Source organism: Trachurus trachurus (genome assembly GCF_905171665.1).
Source record: "Trachurus trachurus genome assembly, chromosome: 19".
Taxonomy (NCBI): Eukaryota; Metazoa; Chordata; class Actinopteri; order Carangiformes; family Carangidae; genus Trachurus; species Trachurus trachurus.
This window is the reverse complement of record NC_139913.1, coordinates 20,587,537-20,605,296: the sequence shown is the minus strand read 5'-3', so window position 1 is coordinate 20,605,296 and position 17,760 is coordinate 20,587,537. Positions and strand designations below refer to the sequence as shown.

General features: G+C 42.9%; 1 protein-coding gene across 1 annotated transcript in view; it reads right to left on the bottom strand.

Annotated features, from left to right (window-relative positions):
• The window catches only part of itga3b (integrin, alpha 3b), a gene marked incomplete at both ends in the record, with an annotated part of 29,505 nt that extends 12,263 nt beyond the window's left edge, over nucleotides 1–17,242 (bottom strand). The window contains 5 exons of the mRNA XM_083993868.1: nucleotides 108–206; nucleotides 414–663; nucleotides 1,249–1,334; nucleotides 2,275–2,402; nucleotides 17,067–17,242. Coding sequence (XP_083849994.1) covers nucleotides 108–206; nucleotides 414–663; nucleotides 1,249–1,334; nucleotides 2,275–2,402; nucleotides 17,067–17,242 — 739 coding nt within the window. The remainder of the gene's footprint in view (nucleotides 1–107; nucleotides 207–413; nucleotides 664–1,248; nucleotides 1,335–2,274; nucleotides 2,403–17,066) is intronic.
• Between the last annotated feature and the right edge of the window lie 518 nt (nucleotides 17,243–17,760).

Below are 17,760 nucleotides of genomic sequence, written 5' to 3'. Positions count from 1 at the left end.
AATGTCATTGACCACTATTCTGTAGTGAACCATCTGTTGATCTACTGAGAGCTTGGTGTCAACAGTTATTTTATAATAAATAGCCTACAATATACAAGCATATTTACCTATATAATTGTATCGTCTATTTAGCTGGCCAAAGCTTTTTCCTCTAGAGTCCCAGGCATTGAGTGGATCGGGATCTCTCCATGTCACATGAACATTTCCTTTAAAACAAAGCACAATCACAAAACAGTGTTAAAATCTGCTTCATGCACAACGGACAGGTTTCCCAGACAGAGAATAATCCCAGAGCTAGACCAACACTAGCTATTTTTGAATGCGTTTAATCCTTGTCTGTGAAACCTGCCCATTATTTCAATGTTGAGTATCAAACGCTCCTCTCCTCTCTGTGTTAACCCTTCCGTGCCCACCTTGCCACAAATAGCTGCCTGGTGCGCCGATGTAGACCTCAGTGTCCGTCATGCCGGCTGAGATGCCCATGTTGCACATGCCCTCGAAATCCATGTCGAAGTTGGGGTTGCAGGTCTCGTAGCTGTCGGTCTGCCACTCGTCGTTTCGGTCAAGGGTCAGATCATTACTCCGTACGAAGCACTTCCCGATCATCCGCCACTGCTCCCCTGTGCCGCCTTGGATGACCTTCACATATCGATGCCCACATGCCTGGACACCGGAGAAGAACATACAATGTCTGTTTTACTTTGTGTTGTACACTGTACGGTAAAAACAAACTGGTGAAACCTTTTGAATTATGTCAATATAAATCAATTACTTAATGATCACTTGTAACACAAAGTACCAAACAAATTAAATGTATTAAAGAAAGGTTTCTTGAAATTAAAGGCCATAAAAGTGTCATTATGGTTCATCCACCAACATTATGTGGATGTTAATATATTATTTCCTAAACAAAAGTAACACCGTCAATAAGTCATATAAGAATCCCCCAGGAAAATAACTTTTTTGTATGCATATTTATTTACAAAGGGACCATCTACAAAATTAAACATAGATGTTAACATTTAATGCATTGTAGCAGAGTTAGCCTAGAGCTAATTTACATCTCGGTCTAAAATCTACATGGCACTGCCTACCTGCATATCTAATTCTGTTGTGTCTGTCTCTGACACAGGAAATGAAATATAACGAGTTACATATCACCATTCAGTGAATGCAGCTGTTCACTGTAATAGCACATCACCATCACCTTGACACTGACTAGTGGAGAAAAAGAGGAAGTCATCTCACCAGCACTCGTCCCCCCGGATGGTCCCTCTGACTTGCCACCGTCACACCCAGCCACATGCCCTCCACGTTCTCCGTCGAGGGATTGGCTGTGGACGTGTCATAAGGGTTAGGGTAGAAATTTCATGGGAAGGGTTTTCAAAGGTTCCTGTGGTACTTAAGGGTATGCCATAATGTTTAACATTCAGTCACAGTCTACAGAAACATTTTGCAAGTGCAAAAATTTCACCACCAGGTTTATGTTGCCAATTTAGTATCACATATTCACCTATATTCATCTCTAAACATCCATTTGCTGTACATAAATATTCAAAATCATGATTATTAGCATCAGAGTCAATGGAAAACCAACCTAAACCGATCAGCCTGGATCGTGCCCTGGCAGATATTAACCTCAAAAATGTACTGAGACGGCAGCATCCGTCTCTCCGAGCTCAACACTGAAAGATGTTAGGAATCCTTTTATTATGGTTCTTATTTCTAGCCTCCGGCTGGCCATATTCACCTTAAGGTATTGCAGCACTAAGTCTATTGGTTAATAACCTCAAATTAAGAAAGGATTGCGCTTTCAGAGATTTATATCCTGAAGCTCCTGTAGGTGCAGCATGTGATCCTGAATGCTACGAAACCTGCCGAGGATTAGACTGAGATTGTCTGATGCAGAAGCCCTGCTCAGTGAATAAAGAGGAAGTTGGCTGATTATTGTTTGTGGGTTGTACTGTAACTTCCAGTCACCCCAGTTGAATAGCTAACGGGGAACTCTGGTAGAATAGCAACATGTGTCAAACGGAAACCGATTTCACACGTACAGGTCATACAGCTATATTGTCATGACTACAACCACAACTGTATAACGCTATTTGTGGGTTTTAAGGGAAGTTTGAGCAAGTCAGAGAAAAATACCCCTTTCTAACAATAGCCTGCTTTAACGTAACTGTAGCCTAACTTTGAACTTGTAATGAACAGTTCCTCTGTTAAATATTAAAATAAATCAGTAGCCTACATCTGAGAGCTCTGCACTGTGCTTACTTGTGCTGACCAGGTCCATTCTGGAGCAGTCACTGGTGTCTGTGTTGAGCGGACACGAGTAGACGGCCCCCGTTTCGTTGACATTTCGTAGAGATGGGGCTTTCTCCTTGGGCGCTCCTGCAAGAAGCCTGAACACACAGAGACAGACAGACAGAAAGGGAGAGACGGATAAAGATTATTGTCAGTAGATCGTATCAGGGTCGTGTTGTGGCGATAGACAATATAACGCAGAGACTGTAGCAGCAACAAAAGTGAGATGATTTCCCAGATAATCCTGCTAGTCAAAACACAGAAAAGTATCCTGCAGGTTCATATTTTAATACATGAAACACAACTTTTTTTTATAATCCAACTTTTAACAGCAGGACACTTCTTGATTAAACCTTTTTAAGTGTGACACTAAAGTTGCTGTGTGTATTAACACATAGTACGCATGACGTAGGGAGAGCGGAGCAGTCGGAGCAAGTCTGGGCACCACACACACACACACACATAAAGACAGACACACCAACTAGCCCCTTGGTGATGGACCTGATCTTTTTGTCCACTCACCCGGACACTCCCTACATCAGCACCTTTTAACACACCACAGATCTTTGAAGTAGAGGGATTACCCCCTCTGCAAGGCTCTGTGCAGGGACACACTATTTACTGTCAGCACAAGATTTTTTAGCTCCACTTTGTCGGTGGAAGGTGCAGACAGTCTTGTTTTCAGTCACTCAGTGCCTGAGTCTTGTCCCGCTGCACTATGTGGGAAGCAAACACTATATACTGTAGCAGTGTACTGTAGTAGTGTGTGTGTGTGGAGATTGTCATTGTTTTCATGCAGACTCTCTAAAATACCCAGACTTTTCTGCCTGAATGCCCACATGTTCCTGGCTGAGGTGAACAGTGAAAAGTGCAATTCGGTGAGTCAATGTGTTAGTCAAGCTTACGGGTATATTAACTGCAACAGCGGGGTGGCTACCTTCCTTACACACACTGATAAGCAAGAATAAACACTCTCATAATGGGTGCAGACGAAAAAGACGCCTTAAAAGGAAGGCCATTGTGAAGGCCGTCGTAATTTATGAGTCAAACCTGTATTGCTTAAACTTAAAGGTAGATCATTTGTTTCTGAGTTGAATCATCGAAGGAGGAACATGAGTAATATTGCACTGATTTTTGTAGAATCTTGTTCAGGCTGAGCCACTCCTGCTCGCATGCTTCCTGGCAAGTTATGAGATGAATTTTCATCCTTGTGTACCAGTCTCCACCACTCCTGCAGGATATTTATACATGAGCATCAGACAAAATATCTCCAGACATATTTTCAGTCTCATCGTGCGAACATCACAGGAGCCCAGACGAATCTTGTTTCTCTTTGATGTTTCACCTGAGCATGAACTTACAGAGGAAGTTTGTTTTTGCACTGAAAACCATCCCGTGCATCGGCTTCCGCTGAGTATCTTCAACTGAATCATCTTATCAGACTTTTATTGTCTCATTACAGCCCACAAGTAATTTGGACCAGAGCAATATGACAACATCTGCATTTGTCCTCAGTTCATTTATGAGTATGATCTAAGCTTGAAGGGATTTCACCATTTTGGCAAATTTGCCATTGCCATTATTTCCTATAGTCTTAGGGAAAGATTCATTACCTTTAATTGTCGGTGCAAGCTGTTTTGAGACTGGCCGGGCAGAGATGTGAGCTGCTCAGCTAACACCACAGAGGCTCATGGTATTTCTGGGCTTTCCTTCAAAACTCATCAAATACACAATCCAACAACTCCAAAACGCTCTCGTGGACAAGTTGTGACCTGAACAGTCACCACGCGATGACATAATAATGGAACGTTACGAGACTTAGTTGTTTTCGAGGCACATGGAAAGCCGGTGTTGTGCCAAAGAGAGACTCCTTGCCGAAAAATGACTGGCCTGACGGGAACGCACATTGGCGGCTTTGCATTTACCCTCGAAAACAACTCTGTCTTGTAACGTTCCATTATTATTTCCTAGTGTGGTGAATGTTCAGGTCACAACTTGTCCACGAGAGCGTTTTGGAGTTGTTGGATCGTGTATTTGATGAGTTCTGAGGGAAAGCCCGGAAATACAATGAGCCTCCGTGGCGTTAGCTGAGCAGCTTGTATCTCTGCCTGGCCGGTCTCAAAACGGCTTGCACCGACAATTAAAGGTCACCAACCTACCCCTAAGACTATAGGGATTATGACAATGGGCGAACTTGCCAAAATGTTGAAATATCCCTTTAACACTGAGTATTTTCCACTGAGGGATAAAAAACATTTATCTCCACTCCATGCCTGCACCATTTGAAACAGGTACAATTATCTCTTCTTTCAGCAACCAGATGTGCATTATCAGCAAAGAATCAATTATCTTGCCACAGTGATGACAACCAGATAGAGCCAAGATGGCCTCTGAGGTCCAGCAGGTTTCAGCTGGACTGGGAGGAAGTGGCCTTGATTCAGGTAATCACTCAGTACTGTAGACAGCATCTAAGACTCCACAGAGGTTTGTAGCAGTTAGTAGGACAGATATATAGATGTGGAGAACCAGGGTCACAGCGTCCCACTGTGACCGCGTGGAGGCGTACATAGTGAGAGTGTACTCTAAGCACATTAGTAGTAGGTGTGTGTTATGAGCTTACATGACTTGCCTTTCTGCTTCCAAAGCCATTATATGAGAGGTCACGGCCACCCAATGTGTTTTTCAGATGTAAGCAGCACAAAGCGTCTCAAAACACCGACTTACAAGGTTAACCATTCTTGCAGTGAAAAACTAAACAGGGCAAGAAAGAACAGGGTCAAGCCAGAGGAAAAGGAAAACTCTTTCCAAACACTTAAGAAACCAGTTTGTGTGAACTTTGCTCGCACTAAATAGAAATTAGGATTCAAAGTCCAGTGCTAATCATGTTTCAGGAAGGGCATGGCTAACCTTGCCAGAGAACCAGAGGGGGAAAAAAACAAAACAAGTTAGGTTCAGGCCGACTTCATAAACACACTCGTTGTCGTCTTACTGTCTCAGCAGATCACCTGTGTTTGTTGTGGAAATTCAACACTGCAGATTGAAGCCACCAGACAGTGGAGGCACAGCTTTACAAAAGTGCAGTATTTTCAGCCGGAGTAAAGCCGGTGTTACAGTATCAAGATTTACTCTATATAGGAAACACTGACATATTGGGAAATACAGCAGAGAGGATTGTTGAGTTCTCATGTCTGCATGGTAAATATGAGGCAATAGGTAGCAGCCAGGTTAGCTTGGGAGCAGTGGGAAACAGCTTGAATTGCCTCAAAGGGATACGCCAACTTTTTTTTTTCGTGTCTTGCCTCACTCCCGAGTCCATGACAAGCAGATAGACACCATCCTTTCGACTGTGCGTGCAGTAACAAGGGAGATAGAGCCTGTTATCACCCGTAATTAGCTTAGCTCAAACGCTGGAAGTGTATAGGTAGTGTTAGCCTGCCTCCTACCCGAGCCGAAATCAGCAGTCAGAAGCTGATTTCATTTTAGCTCTAAACTCTGTAAATATATCACTTTATCGACATTTCAAACATTTTTAGGCGAGAAAGTAGCCGTTTAGATCAGCAGTGTGTCGTTAATTTGTCTAAATACCAGCTGTTTACAATTTTGTTTGGACGAATTCGGCGCTACTCAAGCTAGCCGTTGTGACAAACGCACTTCCGGTTACTTTCACAAAATAAAACACCCGTTGCCCTTTACAAAGAGAAAACCATGATGATATAATTTGTGCTTTTACTTTGAAATAGGAAGCTAACCTACCCTCGATGTTGCTAGCTTGAACCAAAATAAACCGTCTTTGCTTGAAACCTCGGTTTTGACCGATCTGGTCCCGTTACCGGCATTTGACCGCTCAAGATGCCTTACCGGAGAGTTTTGTCAGCTCTGAGACGAAGATCAGCCCGCCGGTTTCCGTTTAGAGTTGCTGAAGAGTGTCTCTGATGACTTTAGGTGGAGGCAGGCTAACACTATGCACTTCCAGCGTTTGAGCTAAGCTAATTAGGGGCGATACGGCTCTGTCTATCTGCTTGTCATGGACTCAGTCAGGAGTGAGGCAAGACACGAAAAAAAATGTTGCCGTATCACTTTAACAATGATGATTAATTGATCCAATTTATTAAATATGCAAGACATAGACAGCTACACCAGATTAGTAGTATAGGCTTTGTCCTTCATCTAGCTGTTTCCAGGTAAAAATTCCTCTCTAATTGTCAGTTTTCCATGAGATGTAACTCACATGAAAAGGATTTGAAAGGATTTCAGTCTTCTCAGCTTATACCTAAAATGATCAAAACCCAAGTTACAAAAAGGTGACTCAGCCATGACAGCACATCTCATTTCCTGTCCTGTCCCAACTGCAACATTGCACGTTGTCCTCCGATCTACCTTCTCTGCTCATCACCTCCTCATAAACATGCTGTCAAGGGCCCAGGGAAGGAAGGGAAGGGAAGAGGGGCACCCAGCAGCTGCATTCCTACTCTGAGGACATGTTGAAATTCGCCCCCTCTGCCTCCGAAGTGATCTGAACTGCTGGCTTAACCAAACATTTGCTGTGGCAAACACACCCAGAGAAGGTGCATTCCTGCCTCTGAAGATGGGAGTCTGGGTGAACTGCCGTGCCGCACATTCGTATCAGTGGTGTTTAGATAAATAAACAGACTCAGAGGTAAGCTCATCTACTCATCTTAGTCATCAGCACTGCCCACTGACTTAGCCCAGAGGACAGGAGCAAGACGAGGTATAAAAAAAAAGGGAGTGTCAAGGGAGGAGGACAAGAAAACTGGTCATCGCTCATTGTCTCACACAGAGATAAAGAGAGAAAAAGAGTGATAATTATAAGGACTTGTCATTTTGGTAAACAGACCTCAGTCTACAACAAATAAAATGGTTTAATTAAAATGAAGACATCGTTTTTAAAAATCCCAATGGAGAATCATGAAACCAGGAACCATGAAAAGCAACTAAATGAAAGATGACTAAAACTTTCTATGACACTTTCTCAGAATTTTACAAGACCAACAAGAAGAGACAATGTTCAGGGCTAGTCATTCGGCCTCATTCATCTTTATCTTGGTCCAGTCTGAACATGACTGTGATTACACACTGGCAATCAACTTTTCACCCCGCTGGCCCTTCCCTTAAGCAATAAAAGGGGTATATATTTCTGTATGTGAAAGTGAGAGACAGTGGGTGAAAAGGAAACAGGAGTAGGAGTAAGAGCTGCTGCTTCTAATAAGCGTGCATTTATGTACATTTGTGTGCGAGTGAATGTGCTTGAGTAAGTCGGCCTGACGTAGTTGATTGATCATCTGTCCAGATACGGCTCAGGGCAACCTGTTTGTCACGGGGTGCGGCTGTGGCCCTCATGGCAAACGCTTCAATAACATGTAAGATAACCTCAGGGCCTGTGTTTCACACCAGCACTGCCACTCCTACACCTCTAGGAATAATATACAATCAATCCAACATGCGACATCCGGTTAGTCAGTCCTCTTGGTCAAATTACTAAGCAGGTACACTTTCTCTGTCTTTCTACCACATTTACTTTCTCTACTGTACTGTATGGAGCAGTAGACAAATGCTTGTAAATCAACCCGCATCCTCAGGATGTGGATTCTTAAAAAACAAAGCACACGCAGCTACACAACACAACACAGTTATCTGATCAGGTCACGTTCCTGCTCCTGTGCATCATGAAGGAAACCACAGGTCTGCCACGTCTGCAATTAAAAATATCATGCTTCACGCTTCAGGCTGCTTTTGTCAAATCCAGCCGAAAACAAATACACACTTGCAGCTGTTGCCCCTGCTAACAATGGTTTGTTGTATTAAAGGGCATTTCCAGACGTAATCAAAGTTTACCTCAGATATCAGGTCACCTATGATCAGTTCATTTCATACCATCCATAATATAAACGCCCACACGCTGCAGTTGGGAGTATGGATGGTATGAAATGAACTGATCATAGGTGACCTGATATCAGAGGTAAACATTGATTACGTCTGGAAATGCCCTTTAAGGGCCGAGATATACTTGCTGTAAACTACGCGTACGTGAGCTGCCGCGCGTATCCTGCGTCGCGTCACCTCGCGTCGATATGTGCGTTCGGTCGCAGGCGACGCATCAAACGGACGCAGGATACGCGCGGCAGCTCGCGTACGCGTACTTTACAGCAAGTATATCGAGGCCATAAGGGTACAGATTGAGTTTGGTGGGGATGGACAGTTATGAGGAAACAAGATTTAACAGCTGTGTATTTATGTCTTTTTGGGGAAATGCATGAACTCTTTGCACATTTCTCATTTTGATTTTGATTTTTGATAACATTACAGATTGAGCTGACACTTTAAACAGCTGCCCAGAGTTGTAAAAAAAAAAAAAAAAAAGGAAGGAAGACCGTCATACTGTGCGCACAAGCTGTTCTATTTATTCATTTGTGAGAAACACAACTTAGACTTCTCCATATCTTATTGGTGTCACTGTTGAAAAAAAAGTGTGGTGTCTGCTTGTGGTGAGACAAACAAAACAAGGACAAAAATGGCACAAAACAAGTATGCACTAATAGCATTTGTGTGTCTGTTCACTGCATAATCTCTACCACTCTAACCTAAACTCTAACATACACATACATACACTGTGTCCTTTTAGAATGATGTAAAGCTGTTGCACTACAGACAACTTATTTTGATCCTGAGGAAACATTACCACTTAGACCCACTAAACAAATAAATGGAGATAATATTGAATGGAGCAACTCAATTTGAAGATTGAATTAAACATGAGAACAGGAGGAGACGAGGGCAGCCATCTCTTTATGCTCTTGTAATGGTGTAATGACTTGACTGAAAGATGAGAGGAGGAGGTTGGTATAGACACAGTGTGTTATGGTGTGGTCCACAATTAGTGTACTGATGGTAAGAGGGCATAAAGTCATATATGATGAATGTGTGTGTGTGAGAGGGAGAGTATTTCTGCCTGTGACTGCTCTGCTCTCTGTGTGGTTTTAATACAATACAACGGACTCTGATAAATCCAGTTCTTTGCAATTCCAGGAAGCACTCTCACAAAGCAGTAGGTGGAGTGGACTACGTGCACTTCTATCACACTATTCACAGTGAGCACGCCTTGTTAATACACTAACTCCAGTATGTGCCTGTATAGTGTACAGAACATGGCCCACTGATGAGTCGCCTCTGGGCAAACACTGACCTGACACTATCGACCTGTTGCAGGTAGAAACGTGTTGGTCACTCAGACCTGACCTCACTGCACCTCAGGGATTTCACATTTGTCTAAATTTATTTGTAAAGGCCGGTCTGAATAAAATCACCATGGATATTTTCTGACCTTCATCTTCATAAAGACAAAACATGGACAAATCACATTAAATAATCAAACTATAAAGTTGTTATCCAGTTTAAATCTACTTAGAGCTTTCTAAGAATAATTCATTTGGACAATTATTGGTTGGATAAGATCTTATCACCACTATATAATTAAAACAAAAATCAGTAAACAATGACATAAAGCTATCACACCTGTCAACCTGCTATATCAAGACAAATCATTCACCATAACCGCCACAGTGAGTAAACCAACTGAGCAAACATGCACAGAGTGAAAGGAAGTTGGTGCTGGTTTATGGGCACACCAATGCAACTGTACACACACCGCTGAGGCTGGTTGTGGTTAAAATGTAATTTCACGAGACACAGTCAGAAGATCAGTGCTGAATTTCCATCTCTTTATTATTTCTAAACGCCTTAAAATGTTTGTTTTCTTCAAGTCGAAGTCGATGATTATGTCAGATTTTCATAGAAATTGTAAAAAGAGGAAATGAAATGCTGGCGTCATTCTGATAAATGGTATGTTTTCTTGTAAGTCAAAAACATAACAGGACTGAAATGCAGTTAATATGCTGTTACTGATTGAAAGAGGAAGTGGCACTGAACATTTGAATATTGTTGGATAAAATAAAACATCTGCGTCCCACTGTGTTTGATAGAGACACATGAACACGGGTCTACCTGGGTTTCTCAGCTGGGCAAACATCCGGTTTTAAAACCAGCCATCTGCCTTGGATGAAACAGTAACAAGAGAGCAAACTCATTTAGACCCAGTGTGACAGATTAAACATGGCCGGTCATCCCCTGATAATAAGCTAACTCACTTTTCATTAGCGACGAGTAAAACCTGACAAGGACACTGCCATGTTGGCTCATGTCTGGAGGTCGGTCTGCTAACTATGGCCACCCAGTGTCTGCTGTCACCGGATGAATGATGTCAGTCCCCCCCGCCCCCCCCACACACACACACTGTCTACCAAGCCGACAGGGAGAAACAAACACAAATGTATGCACTGACACAACAATAGACACACACACACACACACAGCTGGACTGTGCTTGGATACATGTTTGTCAGTGGCCCCACACACACCGCACCAGCATACATACATCCTTGCATATTTACATCACGGAGCTATAGAGGAATCCACAGGAGACTCACAGTATCAGTAACAGTATTTTCCATTAACATCTTGACCCTGCTGTGCATAAAGGGTGAGGAGGAGGAGGAGGAGGAGGGGGGTTTACAGGTGGACTACCTCAGCTACAAATGAGCCGACTGCACCACCGCTGCTATAGCGTGTCAGTGTAAGGCCAAGTTTTCACTGGGATATTACTCAGCTTACATGGAAGCAGAGCAGGTATGAAACATCTGTTTTTACCTGTTGAGGCCTGGGAAACCTCAGATAAACACCAGTGAAACTGAGTCTACTTTTATAAGTGAACTGTAGAAAACAGGAACAGGCATTTGATACCATCTAAAAGGGTTTATAATTAATCTATTCGTTAGCTTGCTAACACTTTATCAATCATTTATATGCTGTTATAACACAATAGGTAAAAGGGAAGTGATAGTGACCCTTTGCTTGCCAAATAGTGATCCCATATTTATCTTCACTGTAAATCCTAGTATCTCTTTGTCTTCTCCAACATCCAGACTTTGTACCTGTCTGCTTAATCATATTACTCATTTGTTAAGTTAGTATCAATCAACCACAATCAGAATCTTAATGATCACAAGTTTAATTTCGCAGATCAAATGGGCTTTATGCACAGCTCCACTACTTCCTGATCTTAAGCCAGCTCCTTTATTTCTTGTCTTACATTATTGGACAAATAATGTATTAATAATGATTGATCCAGGTGTGTCTGACCTCACAACAATGGTCAGACACACCTGGATTAATGAGTTGGTCCAATAATGTAAGATAAGAAATAAAGGAGCTGGCTTAAGATCAGGAAGTAGTGGAGCTGTGCATAAAGCCTATTATGGAATATAAGATAACCACATTCAGTTATTAACAAGTTACTTTAAAGCTTCCAGTTATAAATGGTAGCAACTCAACTTTGATATGTAGGAAGCATTAACTGCACCAATGAAAACTGTGTTCTAACTTGTTTATAATTGTTTATTTTGGCTTTATAAAGTGTTTAATAACCTTATTATAAGCAATTATCAATCCTTCATAGTGTTAGTCTCATTACAAGGAGGTACCAGGCATCTCAAGCCATTTTCAGCTGATGTTGTATTGCTAACATCCAGACAAACACTAGTCCCGCTGGCCAGACCCTCCTCAGACAAACACTGACTTCCACATACACATGCGAAGTGTAAACCAATACTTGAGGATCATTTCCCCCTGATGATGATAAATGGCACGAGGAGAGAAAAGAATTGAAGTATGTAGTTTTTCTAGCTACAGGTAGCCCTCATTAGCCCAGCGGCTAGCTTCTTTTACGTGCTGTTTCAGGGCATTTGTACAACCAGGGGAGAAAAAGGGGGGGATCTCTTACAGTTTTGTTAGGATAGAAACAGTCCTCACTGCAGGTATTTCCAGTGAAAGCACCACCATGGAGAATCTCCTCAGTGGAGATTAGCAGGAGGCCCGAGGTCCCGCTGGGATCCATTTCAACGCGTTATTAGAGGCTGTCATTCATTCTGCCGCTACACAAAATACAACCATTGCCATTACCAACTGATTGGATACAGGCAATAAATAGCTTAAAGATTAGGGTCAGTCACCCTGGACAAACTTGCATGTAACATTAGTCAGGTCTTGTACTGTTGCAGTGCCTTGACCTAAAACCTTCAAGAACTCCAAACTAACCCCTTTGTTCACAACACTGATTTTAAATGTCTGCCTGTCTGCTGTCTGACACAATTTGCTGTTTTTCATTTCTACAGTTATTACTGTTGGGAAAGGATTTATATGCTGTAATGAAATGGACTTTGGGTTGCCAAGTTGTAAAGAAGACCCCACTGGAAGGTGTGTATGGTGCCATGCTAATAAGCCATAATCTTCCTTAAAGGGACAACGAGGAGTTTTGGAAAGAGAAGTGTTTTCACACTACATTGCCCATGAGCCTCCTGCCAAGAATGTTTTCATTCATCAAGAATGAAAGTCGGAGGTTTGAAGACGATCAGATACTGTTAAGGTTCCGACCATAAACAGCGATTCGGCGGCGTTATTCCCATGACCCACCGGGCAGTGTCCGCAAAACCGAAAGTAAGGAAACGCTGGTCGGCTCGTCCAGCATTTCCACCATTAATAATAATGATAACAAAATAACGATAGAGACAAAACGATATATATTTATCGAAAATGGAGTCATAAACAAGTGTGGGTAACGTAGATTCATCCACATTAAGGTTTTTTATAACCAAATACAAACTCCTCGTTGTCCCTTTAATAAATTATATTTTTAACCCTCTGGCATCTTAAAAGAAAAAAGTAATAATAAAAGTAAAAGTTATGTAGTATCGTAATTTTCAGCAAATTCAGTGCATATCTAACAGATTTATGGTTTAACACTGCTTCCTTTTCACACAGACATGTCAGTAACAACTTTTGAGGCTGGCTCTCGTATAACACATGTATGAGGGTCTAATGGACAACACAGGAGTCTGATCTGAAAATGTTTCACTGTGGAACACTGCTGCTCTGATGGGCCTACTTCAGAGACAAAGCCCACTAGTATTCACATGACAAGGAATGTTGGATTCTGTCCAAGTTGGACATACCCACCTGCATCATTTACATTAGCCTGCTGTGTAATGTAATATAGCGCATTAGGTCATTCATTTGAAGTTACACTCCAAAAATCAGACTCTATTTGCTGAACAGCTTTTTAGAGCTCACAGCCGCATACACAATACTACAATAATACCAGGCTACAGGCACATTCATACTTCTTCCTGCTTTGCACAATCACAGCTACTGGAACCCTTGAATACCTGACATGAAGTCAAATGCTCTGCAGCTGCACCTCCAGTCAGCAGGGAGGGGAGTGTTTTATAACTGAATCACAGGTCTGGGATGGAGCATCACCTTTATGTCGTTCCGGGACACTAATTCCTGTCTTTAAACAAATAAAGTGCAGTTAAAGTTTAACACGATGACTGTACAGCAAATCATCCTCATCTGCTGCATTACATTTACTTTGCAAGAGAGAGATTTGATTTAGCAATCCCATATTTGATTCTATCACTCTAAAGGAAAAGCAGAGTATGTTCCTGTGCGTATTCAACCCGTGCATCAGACTGTTTGTGACTATAAACCTTACAGCAAGTCAAATGTGTACCTCACAGCAGAAAGGGGAAGGCCCCGACAAATTAAATGGCTGACTTTCATGGCCTCAGGCCACAGCAGGCAGACAGAGATGAGCTGGAAAAGCAAATGCACTTCAGCTCTGATTAAGTATTCATCAGTCAGAAGAATTTAATTCTTTGACTGAGGTCACAGAGGCTCCAATCTGTAAAACCAAGGGATTTTTTCTTCTGTTGCACAAGAAGCAGAATGAGTTTTAATTTTTGCTAAGATTATATATTCATCAGTGGCCCACCACAGTCGTCATTCTCACTTCTGTCTTGTCTCAACCTGAAACCTGGCAGGTTGTGACTGTGCAGAGAGGGGCATTACATTCCAGGCATACCATGGGGTCAGGGGACTGGAAGAGCCAATAGGTGGCCAGCTGACTGCCCAGTCCCCCCTCCCTGCTGCAACAGAGAACAAAAAAGCTCTCTCAGGGAAAAAAAAACCTCTCTGAGACCTTAAATGGGTGATTCAAAGAAAAGGGGGAGTGGAGAGGTGGATACCCTGTACAAATTGGCCTCAGGTATCTTCTATACTCTTCAGGTGCAGCCCTTCCCTATAGGTTGGTTTACTAATTGCTCATGAACGACCCCCCTAAGTTCAAAATACATTTTTTTCAAACTCTTTCAGCCGAGCCATGATATACTGCTAAATTCAGGCTAATTGGATAATAGCCTGTATCCTTAGACGTTAAGAAAACCTTTTTATTGCGCTCATTTAATTGCACAACTGGGAGTGGAGACCTTCTGTCTTGACTTTTATCCTCAACTCTGTCTGACTAATGCATGCACAAAAGAACAGCCACTTGTAAACATGTACGTGTTCATGTCACGACTGGTTTATATGCCCAGTTCTTGCATTTTTCAAATATTCACACTGCAGCTCGCACCAGTAATGAGAAAAGCTGTGACAAACGGCTCTGTGGTGCAGCGAGACAAATCTGGGGCCACAAAAAAAAGAAAGAAAAGAAACCACCAGACAGCAGAGAGGAAACAGACAGGACTGTAAAACAGGCACAAACACAGGGACACACACTAACCATCAGGATGTTGTTACTGTATGCAGAATCACAGAGTAGGTGCACAGCCAGGTCTGAGTGCTGAAAGACTGTCTTTAGTGAGAATTTGTGTCTTCTGCAGATTACAAGCTCAGGCTGATGGAGAGGACGCCGGTGAAACAGGACAAATAAACACACCACACCTGACACAGAAATTGCGTCTTGTGAATTGTCTCGTAAGATTCAGAATAAGCAAGAGCTCATTGTTGTGGGTGTGTAGGTCAATACTCTGTAAACTTAACAACCACACTAAAGGGGAACATAGAACAGCTGTTCACCGAACATGAACCTACAGCAGCAGGTTGAGTTCACGGTTAGTTAATGCTAAAGATACATCCCAATAAAACAGACCTGAGCTGCAGACCAATGAGACTGTTTACAGCCTGTTACTCCCTATAGGCCATAGAGTCTCATTACCACAGCCATGTGCTCCCCTTCTTGTGTTGCAGTCTGTGGAGAGTGACTCCATCCCTCTGGGGACAGGACCATGATGGCCCATTGATCTTGTGTCAGATGGACACCGCTATCAGTTCTATTAACTGGGGGGAGAAGCTCTGTACTGCACTTCACAGAGAGCACTGGCAGATAAAAGCTGGACGCTGCGGATTCACTTCGCTGGTGACGACGCAGAGGAAGTGGGCCCCCGTATTGCAATTTTTCTTCCCTGTGATACTCTTCAAAGCAGAACGAGAGGACACAGATAACAGCAAGTTATGAACACGCTGTGTGATCATGGATGCGGAAGGATGAAGGATGGGGGGGGTGTAATTGGCCGAGGGAAATCCTACACTAAACAATGATACAGTTTGAGAAGCTTTAATTAAAGACAGGAAAGACATATGTCACACATTCTTCCCCTCAAATGTGAAATAGTCCCCTGAAACAAAACAAAACAAAACAAAAAACTCCCGTAAATCCACCTAAACACACTTTAATCCACACCAGCCTTCATGCCATGCTAATAACAACCTACAAGTGTTACAGGCCAATGAACACCTTTATTGCGAAACACACACTCACTTGAGTCTTGGCTGAATGTAATAGCCTGAGGATATGTGGAAAGAAAGTAGAGCAGGCTATGTCAGGAGTCTGTGCATTCCTCTGTGGCTGGATGTGTTCACTGAACTCCACAGATGACAATATGAGAACCTTTTAAACTAACCCGACAGAACTGGCACACTGTTTCTTGCAGTGTCGATGTTTGATTTTCCATGTCATTACAACTTTGAAGACACTTGTTGCTGTGAGTGAGTTCAGTTCACACTCCATGCTGTTGTTCTACCTGGGTGCAGCTGTTTCACCCGCAGCTATAGTCCAGTTCAAAGAGGTGTATGATGGGAGTTATGACATATCCTATTCAGCCATGTATGCATCTCTAACAGGAGGAGTCAGTCGAGGTCGAGGGATTATTCCTGCAATGAGGGGATGACGGTTGACGGTTGTAAAACTACAACACCCAGGTTTGCATTCACATATCTCTGTATCACGCCTGTTTGACTGAAACACGTCAACAACTTTACTGATACCGATTCATGTAGGGCAGCTAACCGCATTAGACAAGCATGATCATTGGATCCTCTTTATAAACGACACAAACGCAAAAAGCGAACCGACAACTGCCCCTGAGAGTCTGGTAGGCTACTGAGTGAATCCGCAGAGATTTATTTAACAGGTGGACTTGAGGAGGAACTACTTTGCGTGTTGAAGAAGGAAGTGTGTGATGTTAAAGGAAGCCCTCGGAAGCATTTAACTACAAGGTTATGTAAAGTGCAGTATATAAACAGGTGTTAAACACAACAGGCTGTTCACTCCAAAGCTTCATCGCGGTGTTTTGTGCACAGTGAGCGGGCGCAATAATTTTCCTCCGCGGCGGATACAATGGTTGTTTCTCCACTGAGACTGTAAAAAAAAAAAAAAAAAAAAAAGCAGGTGCGGAGCCGGTCCTGTTTGGTTGCGGACTTTCTGTGTTTAACCTCTGAATGAGAAAAGAAGTAGAAGCGTGTGTTGTGTGTTTTTTTTTTTTTTTTTTTTACATGCGCATGCCGGTAACTTACAGATATCTCTGGGATCCCTCCGTCTGGTGATGCAGAGCTACTGAGAATCCAAAGAAGCTGCCTTTGGTTTTCCCCTCCTTGATCACAGGAAACCGTTCATCTACATTAAATCCGCTGCAGGTTCGAGTCCCCTGGTACACAGCCAAAACAGCGCACAATAACAGTCTCGGAGTCATTGTTTTTCTTTCTTTTCTTTTCTTTAGGCTGTTGGTGTCTCCTCAAAGTGCACTGGGCTTCCCGCGGATCCACGATCAGCGTGGGTCTCGGTGCGCACTGAGCTCCAACAGGTAGGCTGCTGCTGCCGCTTCACAGACACCTCCCCATCCAGAGCCGCCTGCCCCCGTTTAGCACTAGGAGTGTTGCTGCCTATAGGTGTGGAAGCCGGACTGACTCCCTCTGCCTCCCTCTGCTGCCCACCCTCACCCTCACCCTCACCCTCCCTTCCTTCCTCTCTGGCCTCCACACCCACTTTGAAACAAGTGCATTCATCATGGCTATAGCATTGACTCACTGTAGACTGTGGTTAGCTGAGTGAAACCATCCTCTCTCTCATCCTTCCCCCTTTGCCTCTGAATCTCACTTTCACACACAGAAGACTTTCCACCTGTTGATGCTCTCAACAAGCATTTCTATGGAAAAATAACTGAAAACGACTCATAATAATCATGATATGATCTGACGGCACGGCTTACAT